The sequence below is a fragment of the Gadus morhua genome, chromosome 16 (genome assembly GCF_902167405.1).
Source record: "Gadus morhua chromosome 16, gadMor3.0, whole genome shotgun sequence".
NCBI lineage: Eukaryota > Metazoa > Chordata > Actinopteri > Gadiformes > Gadidae > Gadus > Gadus morhua.
In genome coordinates, this window is record NC_044063.1 from 20,382,447 (window position 1) to 20,393,447 (window position 11,001).

At 43.4% G+C, this 11,001-nt stretch overlaps 1 protein-coding gene across 1 annotated transcript in view; it reads right to left on the minus strand.

Moving 5' to 3' along the window:
• Positions 1-4,190, minus strand: part of lsamp (limbic system associated membrane protein) — a 406,372-nt gene extending 402,182 nt beyond the window's left edge. Inside the window, exon 1 of the mRNA XM_030381455.1 lies at positions 3,876-4,190. Coding sequence (XP_030237315.1) covers positions 3,876-3,939 — 64 coding nt within the window. The 5' untranslated portion in view covers positions 3,940-4,190. The remainder of the gene's footprint in view (positions 1-3,875) is intronic.
• Between the last annotated feature and the right edge of the window lie 6,811 nt (positions 4,191-11,001).

Here is an 11,001-nt window from a genome sequence, read left to right on the forward strand (position 1 = left end):
AACTACAGCTCTTCGCTTCACGTCACCACACCTGACCCGCAATTGGAACTCCGGTACAGCCATGGCGATCTCTCTGCTCCACTTCAGCGCTTTTTTCCAAGGGGAGGATAAGAGCATCGTAAGAGGTGAAAAACATTATAAGTCGGGGCATGTAGAGAGTTTCAGTTATGCCGATGGGGAGATTATTGGTCTTGTCCACGCCAGTCGCAGGGAGCGTGACGACACGAGACGTGTAGTCTTTCTCATGATTGTGTTTTCTCTACAGCTTTTAACTGCACAATAAACGATCAATCTCGTGAAATGAAACTTATCATTTAAATCCACAAACAACATACGTATAATGCAGGGCATATAAGGACTGGGACCAGAAAATAATTACTTTCTCTCCATTTGAAACCCATTCATATTTTTCGATCTCATGGGTCCCATGGGCTCTACCGGAAGGGCCATGTCTTCGCCACTATTGCAGATGAACTGTACACGTAAAATACTTACTCGATTCATTTTGTTTTGCATGTTATCTGTTAGTCAAAACATCGGATGTGAACTAAAAGAGAGATCACGCCATATTACATCACATGACTCGATTTTCAGTAGGCCTACTTTATTGAGATATTTGGTTCCGCACAGATGTCCTAATCCTGACTCGTGCTCAATGCATCAAACACAAAGTACATAAACATTTGATCAGTTTCGATGGATTATACAACATTACATCAAATAAGACCAGATGATTTATATCATATTAGATGATAGACATTAGAATATATTACATTAGATTGGATAAGAAGTCTGTCTTCCCATTGACGTTGAACCTGTGTTTTAGCTGTTCCCCTCACACGTTCTCTGTGCTCTTGGCTCTGATTGTTGTAGCATTGGAGCGTAACCAAATGCCCATACCTGCTGACAGAGGTGGACCGGGGCCGAAAGACAGGAGGGGAACCAGTCCTTTGGTTGCTTTATTAAAACCCCTGACAGCTAAATCAAGCTTAAGGCTATACCCCGCTCCACCAGTACAGTCTTGTGGCATAATGTACTGTGTTGGGTCTTGCATGGACTCGCTGTCCTTTCCAGTTACATAAATCACCCCTGAATCACTGCACACTCTGAATTCTGCCACTTATATAACAATGATATATTTGGATGATAAGTTGCTTGTATGCAGTTGGAAGAACCAGAACTTGTTGATGTGAATTTAGACTTTCCCTCGTCAGAAGTCCCTGGAGTGACAGATGGTGCCGTTGGCTTTTCTTAGCTTATAAGAAAGACCGAAACTACGAATGTCTCTCTTGAGAGAGAGTGCGAGCAGGAGAGAGGACAGAGTGAAAGAAAAAGAGAAACCACAGCCAGCATTGACCTTGCCCATTTTAAACTTTGAAACGTTGCATTATCTGGAAGGCACTTCGCTGTTTTATGGTCTGCTCAGAAAAGTTACGAAGGGTAAATATTGAAAGCACCTACAAACGCAACCGACGGAGCAGACACAGTGATACAAAGACAGAGCTGATAAAGGCAAGGGATATGCTATAATAGGCCAGAGAAAAATAGGTTTTTAACTATGAAGGGCTGAGCGGAAGAGAGCGCTTTGTGAGTCAAGCCAGGTTTTGTATTGATGTCCCGTATTGAACGGCCCTGGGCAAAAAAATAAATATATATTTGGTCTTGGGTCGATGCAGGCTTGCTGACCCTGGAGCAACTAGGATAAAAAAAAAAAATAGAGTATTCTAAGTGTATGCAAAACAGCAGCACATAGTGTATTTAAGAATGGATCCTCACACAATATGCAGCCCCCACAAATGCGGCCGGTCACAGTTCCACAAAATACCCATGTTGTAGAAACTACACACAAATAGACAAAACAAAAGGACAAACACACATGCACACATTTATACACACACAGAAACACACATGCATACACACACAAACACAGACACATGGCTTTAGTTTGATACGATAGATTAAAGGGAGGGCTAGGTCAGCGGAACAAATACACATAGCATTATTGAGGTTGTGTGTGTGTGTGTGTGTGTGTGTGTGTGTGTGTGTGTGTGTGTGTGTGTGTGTGTGTGTGTGTGTGTGTGTGTGTGTGATAGTGTGAGTCGGTGTGTGTGGGACTTTGGGTCTCTTTATATACAAATGTGCATGTGTGTGTATTTGTATATGCATGCTTATATATGTGTGTGTTTTGTTGGGTCTCTGTGTGTTTGTGTATTTGTGTGTATGTCGTATCTGTGTGCCTTTGTCTCTCTGTACGAATGTGTGTGTGTGTGTGTGTGTGTGTGTGTGTGTGTGTGTGTGTGTGTGTGTGTGTGTGTGTGTGTGTGTGTGTGTGTGTGTGTGTGTGTGTGTGTGTGTGTGTGTGTTTATGTCTTTGGGTCTGTGTGTGGTGGGGGGGGGTAATTTATTCATGTGTTTTTGTGTATATATAACTGGGTTTCGCTGTAAGTGTATATGTATGCGTGTGTGTTTTTGAACATATGTTGGTGTGTGTGTGTGTGTGTGTGTGTGTGTATACATGCATGCATCCATGCATGCATGTGTGTGTGTAAGATATATACAGTATAGAGAGAGAGGATGGAGTACCTGTGAATCCCATTCCCACCTGTAACACCAATTCTGTAAGCGGCGCCCCTAACCCAGTTAGGGATCTTGGCGTACAAAATGGTGACACTGCATCACAGTCAACTGAGCGTGTGGTGCCTGTGTCGCTATTTTTCAACTAAAAGCTATTTCCTCATTAGCTTTTATTGAGCCTTCAATCAATCAATGCATTTACTTTCACACTGTTCCATTAAAAATCGCGCACTCTCTCTCACACAAACACACACACAAACGTCATGCACATTCATTCAATGAGAGCTTGGTGGGGCGATTGGATTTATTTTCTATGGGTTGTTAGACGTGGGATGAAGTGCTCCCTATTCAATTTGTTTTTCTTTAATTCAAAAGGGTGAAAACAGCTCCACAAGTGAAAAGCCATTTCAAGTTGATTCAAACTTTTGTGTATATGTCCTCTAATGTGATATCTCATCAAGAGCCCCGCTTGAGGTCCCATCACTGTGAACGGCTAGCCCCTTGCCTGTCAGCTGAAGCCATCATCCTCCCCCCAGCACTGCCACACAGGGAAGGGCAGCAGACCTACCACACAGCGAGAGAGGATGGGCCGTCGCTCCACAAACAGAAAAACTCAAACGAGAATACAACTCTTACCTCAGGAAATCCATGGATCTTATATTGAAATTGAATCCCCCCCAACTAGGCTAAGTCTGTTACTGCTCAGAAAGACATTTCTAATAATTTCGGGTGGGCTATAATATCATGCAGGTAATAGATAAAAGGTGTATATATATATATAATATAAATATTATATATATATATATATATATATATATATATATATATATATATATATATATATATTAAACTATATAATATAATATATATCAGTATCTCTCCATTGCATTGGATACAAGGGGCTCTCACTCCAACTCTTTATGACGCCTGAACACACACACACACACACACACACACACACACACACACAAACACACACACACACACACACGCGCGCGCGCACGCGCTCGCGCAAACACTCACACACAAATACAAACACACAAACTAGTGCGCAGGTAGCCTATCACGTCCCTCCAGGACGTGGACCAGTGTCCAGTACTTGGCAGATCTCCTTTTCCATCTGATTACAACAACAACACCACCAACAACAACATATACAACCGCAAACAGCCACAGTTTCACAGTTTATCTTGACAAAGATATGGCTTGTGGTAGGTGACAGTGTGCAGAATGACAATCATCACAAGAGATGTACAGATGTGTTCAAACTATAGCAGTTGGGGGACAATATAACAACTTACCTTGAAATCCAAAGAGGAAAGCAAAGCCGGGGATCCAAATCGTGTGTATCCAGAAGTGATGCATGACGCCCGTTTATCAAGTCCAAAATCGCCTTCTGGGTAACGACAGCAGCTGTCTTCCAAACGAGTCGATGGTCCAAATCTTGATCACGCAGAAAAAAAGGTTGTAGGCTACTCTGGAGCTGAAGCGCTTAGGCGGAATAGTTCAGAGCTTACAACCGATGTTGGTGCGCACCACACAAGTGCCGGGCTGCCCAACACGGATTGAGCTCTGTGCGTGTGTTTGTGTGTGTGTGTGTGTGTGTGTGTGTGTCTCTCTCTCTCTCTCTCTCTCTCTCTCTCTCTCTCTCTCTCTCTCTCTCTCTCTCTCTCTCTCTCTCTCTCTCTCTCTCTCTCTCTCTCTCTCTCTCTCTCTCTCTCTCTCTCTCTCTCTCTCTCTCTCTCTTTCTGTCTAACTCACACGTACAGACTTCTCAATCTCTCTCTCTCTCTCTCGCTCTCTTTCTAACTGCCACGTACACACTTCTCAATCTCTCTCTCTCTCTCTCTCTCTCTCTCTCTCTCTCTCTCTCTCTCTCTCTCTCTCTCTCTCTCTCTCTCTCTCTCTCTCTCTCTCTCTCTCTCTCTCTCTCTCTCTCTCTCTCTCTCTCTCTCTCTCTCTCTCTCGCTTTCCTCCTCCTCGCTTTCTGCCTTTCTCTCTATCCCTCTCATCCTATATCGGGAACCCTCTTCCTGGCCGATTAGTTTTAGCTTGGACAACAGTGCCCCCTAGAGCGTCAACTTAAAATGCATCGTCTACACCTTTTCTAGCAGAGTCCAGGTCTGATTTCTGTTTCCTACCTGTCCCCTCAACAGATCATCTTGTCCGATGAGTTTGTTGGGAGTCAACATCATGTTCGATTCAGCATTTCTTCATTGCGTTTTTCATACTTGCCACATTTGATTCGATACGTATGCACATTTAAGTCTGAATGCAGGAACGGATTAGGAAAATCCATCCGTATGCCAGCCGCTCTGTAGATCTTTCCTGTGGATCTGGACACCACTGTTGTCTGTCTCTATGTCTCTTTTACAATTTGCACACTGATATAAATCTAAACCAGGCTCTCTATCACAAAAACAAGTGAATTAAGCCTGTGAGGCAACCTTTATCGCATAACCTAAAAAACAATTGAACCTTAAGCTGTACATTTATGGGCCTAAATATATTTTCATTGAAGGGAATATCATCATTATTTTTATTTAATTTCAATTTTAAAAGACATTGGCCTTTTGTGACCCTCTTAATTCCAATTTGTGTCTGACGGCGTTTTGGCAAGCGTTGTAAAAGTCAGCCACATCAGCAGATAATGTCTCCTGCTATGTCTTGACTTTCCCACTGCTTTGTTTCCAAAACAACGTAATGGACCGGAATCCTCTCCTGAAAGCTGCAGATCCCTGCGGCTATGTGAGCGAATCAGACAGTTTTGCAGCTAGACACTGCCACTGTCTTCCTCTCTACCTCTGTTTTCCTGTCTTGTTCTCCATTATTTCCTAATCGCTCTCTCTCTCTCTCTCTCTCTCTCTCTCTCTCTCTCTCTCTCTCTCTCTCTCTCTCTCTCTCTCTCTCTCTCTCTCTCTCTCTCTCTCTCTCTCTCTCTCTCTCTCTCTCTCTCTCTCTCTCTCTCCCTCTCTCTCTCTCTCTCTCTCTCTCTCCTTCTCTCTCTCCCTCCCTCTCTCATCATCTCCCTCCCCCTCCAACTCTGCTTAGCTCTGTTTGGGAGATAAAGTATTGTCATTTTAGGATCACGGACTCCAATGCATTTTAAGGCCTTTAACTCACCTTAAACAGAGTTCAGTAGACAGGCTTACCATAACAATGACTGATGACTCCCGGAAGGACCGAAGCCCATAGCGTCATCAATGAAGTTTGGAACATCATCGGTCAGGGACTGCATTCTCTCCTTAAACTGGACAGCAATCAGATATTAATGTGTCTGTGTGTTTTTTGTTAGTGCAGTCTACTTTAGTGCAGGCATCTTCCCACGTTTCTGTATCTTGCAAATCTATCTCAAGAAATAATAATTTACCAATGTTAAGCATCACTAATAAATGCAAAATATCACCCTTTTCTAACACTTGTTTCCCGACACCCAAAATGTTGTGAGATGTGCATTTTCATTATCATAAATAGAATCCCAGCTTTACGTATTTATAAGATTTGCAATGCTCAATTATTCAACAAGTTCATGAATAAATCTTGTGCTAAAGATGCGCTAAAAGGTGCTGAAATTGAGATGGCATATGCAGTCCTGAACGCTGGATGCTTTCGAGGCATCACTAGGTGACACATACAATATTTTAAACCAAAGATGAGTACGGCTACTTCCTGCCCCAGTAGTGTACATATTAGTATATATTACTCTCTGCCGCATACTGCCCAGTACTTAACGGGCAGAAGAGTGGGGGCTGGGGGGATAGGGGGTGGTTCATCCAGCTATCTCGATAAAGAGCTTATCTGAAAAATTCACCTTTGCGAGTATCACCTTGTGATATATTTTACACATTTCGGTTGCCGAATTCTTCCCCCCACCCGACCCATGATGTGATAAAGTTATGCGGCGTTATGGATCACTGAATCATGTTCCCTTCTGTTTCCCACACATGCACAACAAAGGACTCGGTTGGGAGCCCGGATCAGAAGCGGCAGCAGTGTGTTCTGACTTCCTCCGCCGACAGATGGGAGTTCTTTTGAAAATACTCACATGCAAGTCATAACAACGTGGCCTTGGTGATATCAATAACGCACGGTCTTCCCATGCTCTCAGAATTGATCGAAAATGTTGTGTATTCTGCAAATCTGTCCTTGGGCGACCGTACCGCAGTCCCACGAATGGAACGGCGAGGTTCATGACAGGTTGAGGGCCAAGTCGTTCTAGATGCAATGGAACATTTTAGAGGCAGTGAAACCCCTGAGCATCGTTATTTGAGATCATGATTCTGTAAAGTTTGTGGTTTCAGTCGACGTGGCGGAACAATGTCTGCAGAAAGCTCTCTCTGGAGTGTTTGTGTGCATTGGACTTCTGTGAGTGCTTGCATGACGTGCATGCGTGCATTTGGTGTGTGCGCATTGGTATAATGTCCGTGTGTGTGCAGGTCCACAGGTTCATCCATATACTATGGACCTGTCTTGGATCTATATGCATACACTAAGACAGTCTCGCTCAAATCTGTAGTCTTAGGAACAGTTGAATGGGTGAATTGTCATCATTTTTCACGAATGTATTTTGTTCCTACGGTTCCTTCCGGTATTCTTAAGCAAGAGTTTAAGAATACCAGAGTAAGAGAGTGTCTGCATGGCTTGGAAAGGACATCATGTTTTAGAGAAATATACCTGACAAATAAAGTTAATTATTTAAACATGTAGAAAGTTTAAAAAGTTGCCTGGGGGCTGGCTTGGTGTACAGTCAAAAACTACAAGTATCATTTTCCGTTTCCTTTTTTTAATTTAATCCGCACTGAGTTTTAAAAATGCAATTGCAGCTGTAGTAAATTGTTGTACGGAGATGAAACACATGTAAGGAGAGTTCCAGTTCCCTGGATGAAGACATTACACAGGGGCCAGGAACATGATGGAGCGTTCCCTCCGACTCCATTACCTATAAGCTGATGATATTTATAATCAAGTCTTCTCCTTGTTGCTTTTTTATAGAAGCTCAGACGTGCTATGTAGACATCTCACAAGTTGGGAAAGGTTGAGTATTATAAAGAATGTGTGGCTAGGCAAAATCAACCCATTTTCGAGGGAAAGGCAGAGATTTCAAACTGATACTAAAGATATACATACAGATATAAAGGCATTTCCAATTGTTAGTTCAAAATCTCAATTTCCTAATTTATTGATACTTACAAATATGTATTTATTTTTGGTTATTTAGTTATCCTATTAACTTAATGCAGTGACCAATTGTTAATTGTACATGCCAACAAAATTCATAATTCAAGCCATTTATCCAGGTCTAAGATAATAATGTGTGGAAGGTGGACAAACTCCATTATGGCAGCTCCTTCCAGATGCTCTTTCTCTGTGCTCTTTGTACCTGGGTCTTCCAGTTCATTATTGTAGTCTCTCTCCCTCATTGTGTGGAGCTCCCGGTTATACAGCAGCAGCATATGGCAGAAGGAGACGGTTTAAAGTCAATTTCTGCCGGCCACCTGTTCCATGCACACACATCTAATTGTTGACATAGATGGGTGAATTTCACACACAAACAGAGTATAATTAAAAATATCTAATATTCAAACGTGTAGATGGAAAGTTTAGATTGAACTAAATTAACACGTACGCCATACAGCCAGAGGACAGATTTTTGTATTTTTCATTTTTCTGAGACAAGACAGGTTTCATGTTAAAGTCAAACCTGAGAAGGCCACTGGTCAGGAGAATAAAAATGTAGATGATTTCTGTGGGGGCAAACACAGTCTATGCTTTCATACATTATTCAATGCTACATCTTCACAATCGCTACTTTGTGTGTGTGTGTGAGTGTGTGTATGAGTGTGTGTGTGTGTGTGTGTGTGTGTGTGTGTGTGTGTGTGTGTGTGTGTGTGTGTGTGTGTGTGTGTGTGTGTGTGTGTGTGTGTGTGTGTGCTTGTTTATCTGAGTGTGTGTTTGTGTTTTTGTGCATGTGTGTGTGTGTGCATGAACACAGGAAAGCATATCGACAAACCTAAACTAAAAGCCCACAAACCCAAGGCGAACGCCGCAGCTTTCCCTGCGCGGCACCTGCACGTAAGAAAATCATTACAGACAGATTGCATTATAAGACTGCTTTAATTTCAAATCACAAGTCATATGAGTGATTTACCAGTCCGATGCAAAGAATGATAACAAATGATTGCGAATTACATGGGTTTCAGCGCATCACATTGAACACGAGTGTTTCACTCACAGAGAAACGCAATCCTCACGATCCACTGCGTTTAACATCAGCGCACAACCACACTTGCCTGCCAGGTGTGTTGTTTTAATGCAGCGAGTTTGCCTTGATTTAATGGCATGCGAATCAGCATGCTATAAAAAAACACAGGAGTCGTTATGCAGGAGCCAAACAGAAGAAATGTACAACTTTGGCATACTTATGACCATATTCCACATCACTCTGGATCTGACCTCGGTGGCAGCTAAACATCTAACACGATGGCAGACATTATGCAAAGACATGCACTCGCAGTCACGGCGATAACAACCCAAAGACACGCAAAACACGATTCCCCTTCCAGATGGGGAAAAACGAGGCGGAGATCATCAGAGACAAAAAAAGAATTAAGGCCTTAAAGAATGAAGACATGGGGAAAGAATTAGTGGAGGAATCTAGGCCAGCTACACATAACGACCTCCCATGACTCGGCATCAGTCACATGACTCCTCGGAGAGCCCCAGCTCTGGATCTGTCCTCCCTGCGGTGACTTGATGGACTTTCATGAAAGGAGGAAGTGGCTGCGGGCGTCTCATCTCGCCCACTGCCCCACTGGGCCACGGCGGCTTTCTAGATGTACTTCTGCTCAAGTTAGCAATCAACTTCCAACACGTTTCTTTTGATAGTTTTCCATGTCGTACAAAAATAGTATCTGAAGTTATTCTGTTTCTTTTTGGTTTTCTTTTGACAGTTGGTGGGTTTTTAAAAAGGAAGAAAAGGATATTCGTTCACGTGGATTGTGTTTGGTATATCTGCTCTGATTTCGTCCTTCTAAGCCACTTCAGAGGCTTGATTTGAACTAAGACAGTGGTGAATTGTAAAGAGACTTCAGAGTAACGACTCATGTAGCTTCCCAAACACACACAGACAACCTTATATCTGTACAGTATCTCTAGATCCACAGTCAGGCACATGCACAGCGACAGCCGATGACATTGATGTGTAGGGAGGACTTGTGCACCAATTTCCTCTCATGACATATATTCAGCACTTTGGACAGTGTAGCACGAAGGAGGGAATGGAGACTCTAGCACTTTAGTCAGCCCCATGGACAGAGACATAAAATAGAAGTGTATAGGGACTCTAGCACTTTAGTCAGCCCCAATGACAGAGACATAACATTGGAGTGTATAGGGACTCTAGCTCTGTAGTCAGCACCATGGACAGAGACATAACACAGGAGTGTATAGACTAGAAACTCTAGCGCTGTAGTCAGCACCATGGACAGAGACATAACACAGGAGTGTATAGACTAGAAACTCTAGCGCTGTAGTCAGCACCATGGACAGAGACATAACACAGGAGTGTATAGACTAGAAACTCTAGCGCTGTAGTCAGCACCATGGACAGAGACATAACACAGGAGTGTATAGACTAGAAACTCTAGCTCTGTAGTCAGCACCATGGACAGAGACATAACAGAGGAGAGTTTAGAGACTCTAGCTCTGTAGTCAGCACCATGGACGGAGACATAAATGTAAATGGACTGCATTTATATAGCGCTTTTCTAACCATTGGCCACCCAAAGCGCTTTACAATATTGCCTCACATTCACCATTCACGCACACATTCACACACCGACGGTGGAGTCAACCATGCAAGGTGACAGCCAGCTCGTCGGGAGCAGTTAGGGTTAGGTGCCTTGCTCAAGGACACCTCGACACTCAGCTAGGAGGAGCCGGGGATCGAACCAACAACCTTCAGGTTACCAGTCAACCCGCTCCATCTCCTGAACTACTGCCGCCACATAACAGAGGAGAGTTTAGGGACTCTAGCTCTATAGCCAGCACCATGGACAGAAACATAGCATACCGTAAGATAGTGTATAGACTCTAACTCCATAGTCAGCACCATGGACAGAGAGATAACATAGAGGTGTATGGACTCCAGCCTTGTCAGCACCATGGACAAAGACATAACATACCGTAAGATAGTGTAGAGACTAAAACTCCATAGTCAGCACCATGGACAGAGAGATAACATAGGAGTGAATCGAGACTCTAGCTCTATAGTCAGCACCATGGACAGAGACACAACGTACCATGGGATCATAACGGCGCTTCAGCCAGCAGCTCCCAGTGTCGGCACCACGGTCGGAAACAGAGGCTGCTGCAGAGCTTAACACTCGTCGCGCTACAATGCAGATGCAGCCCTGAAATGCATACTGA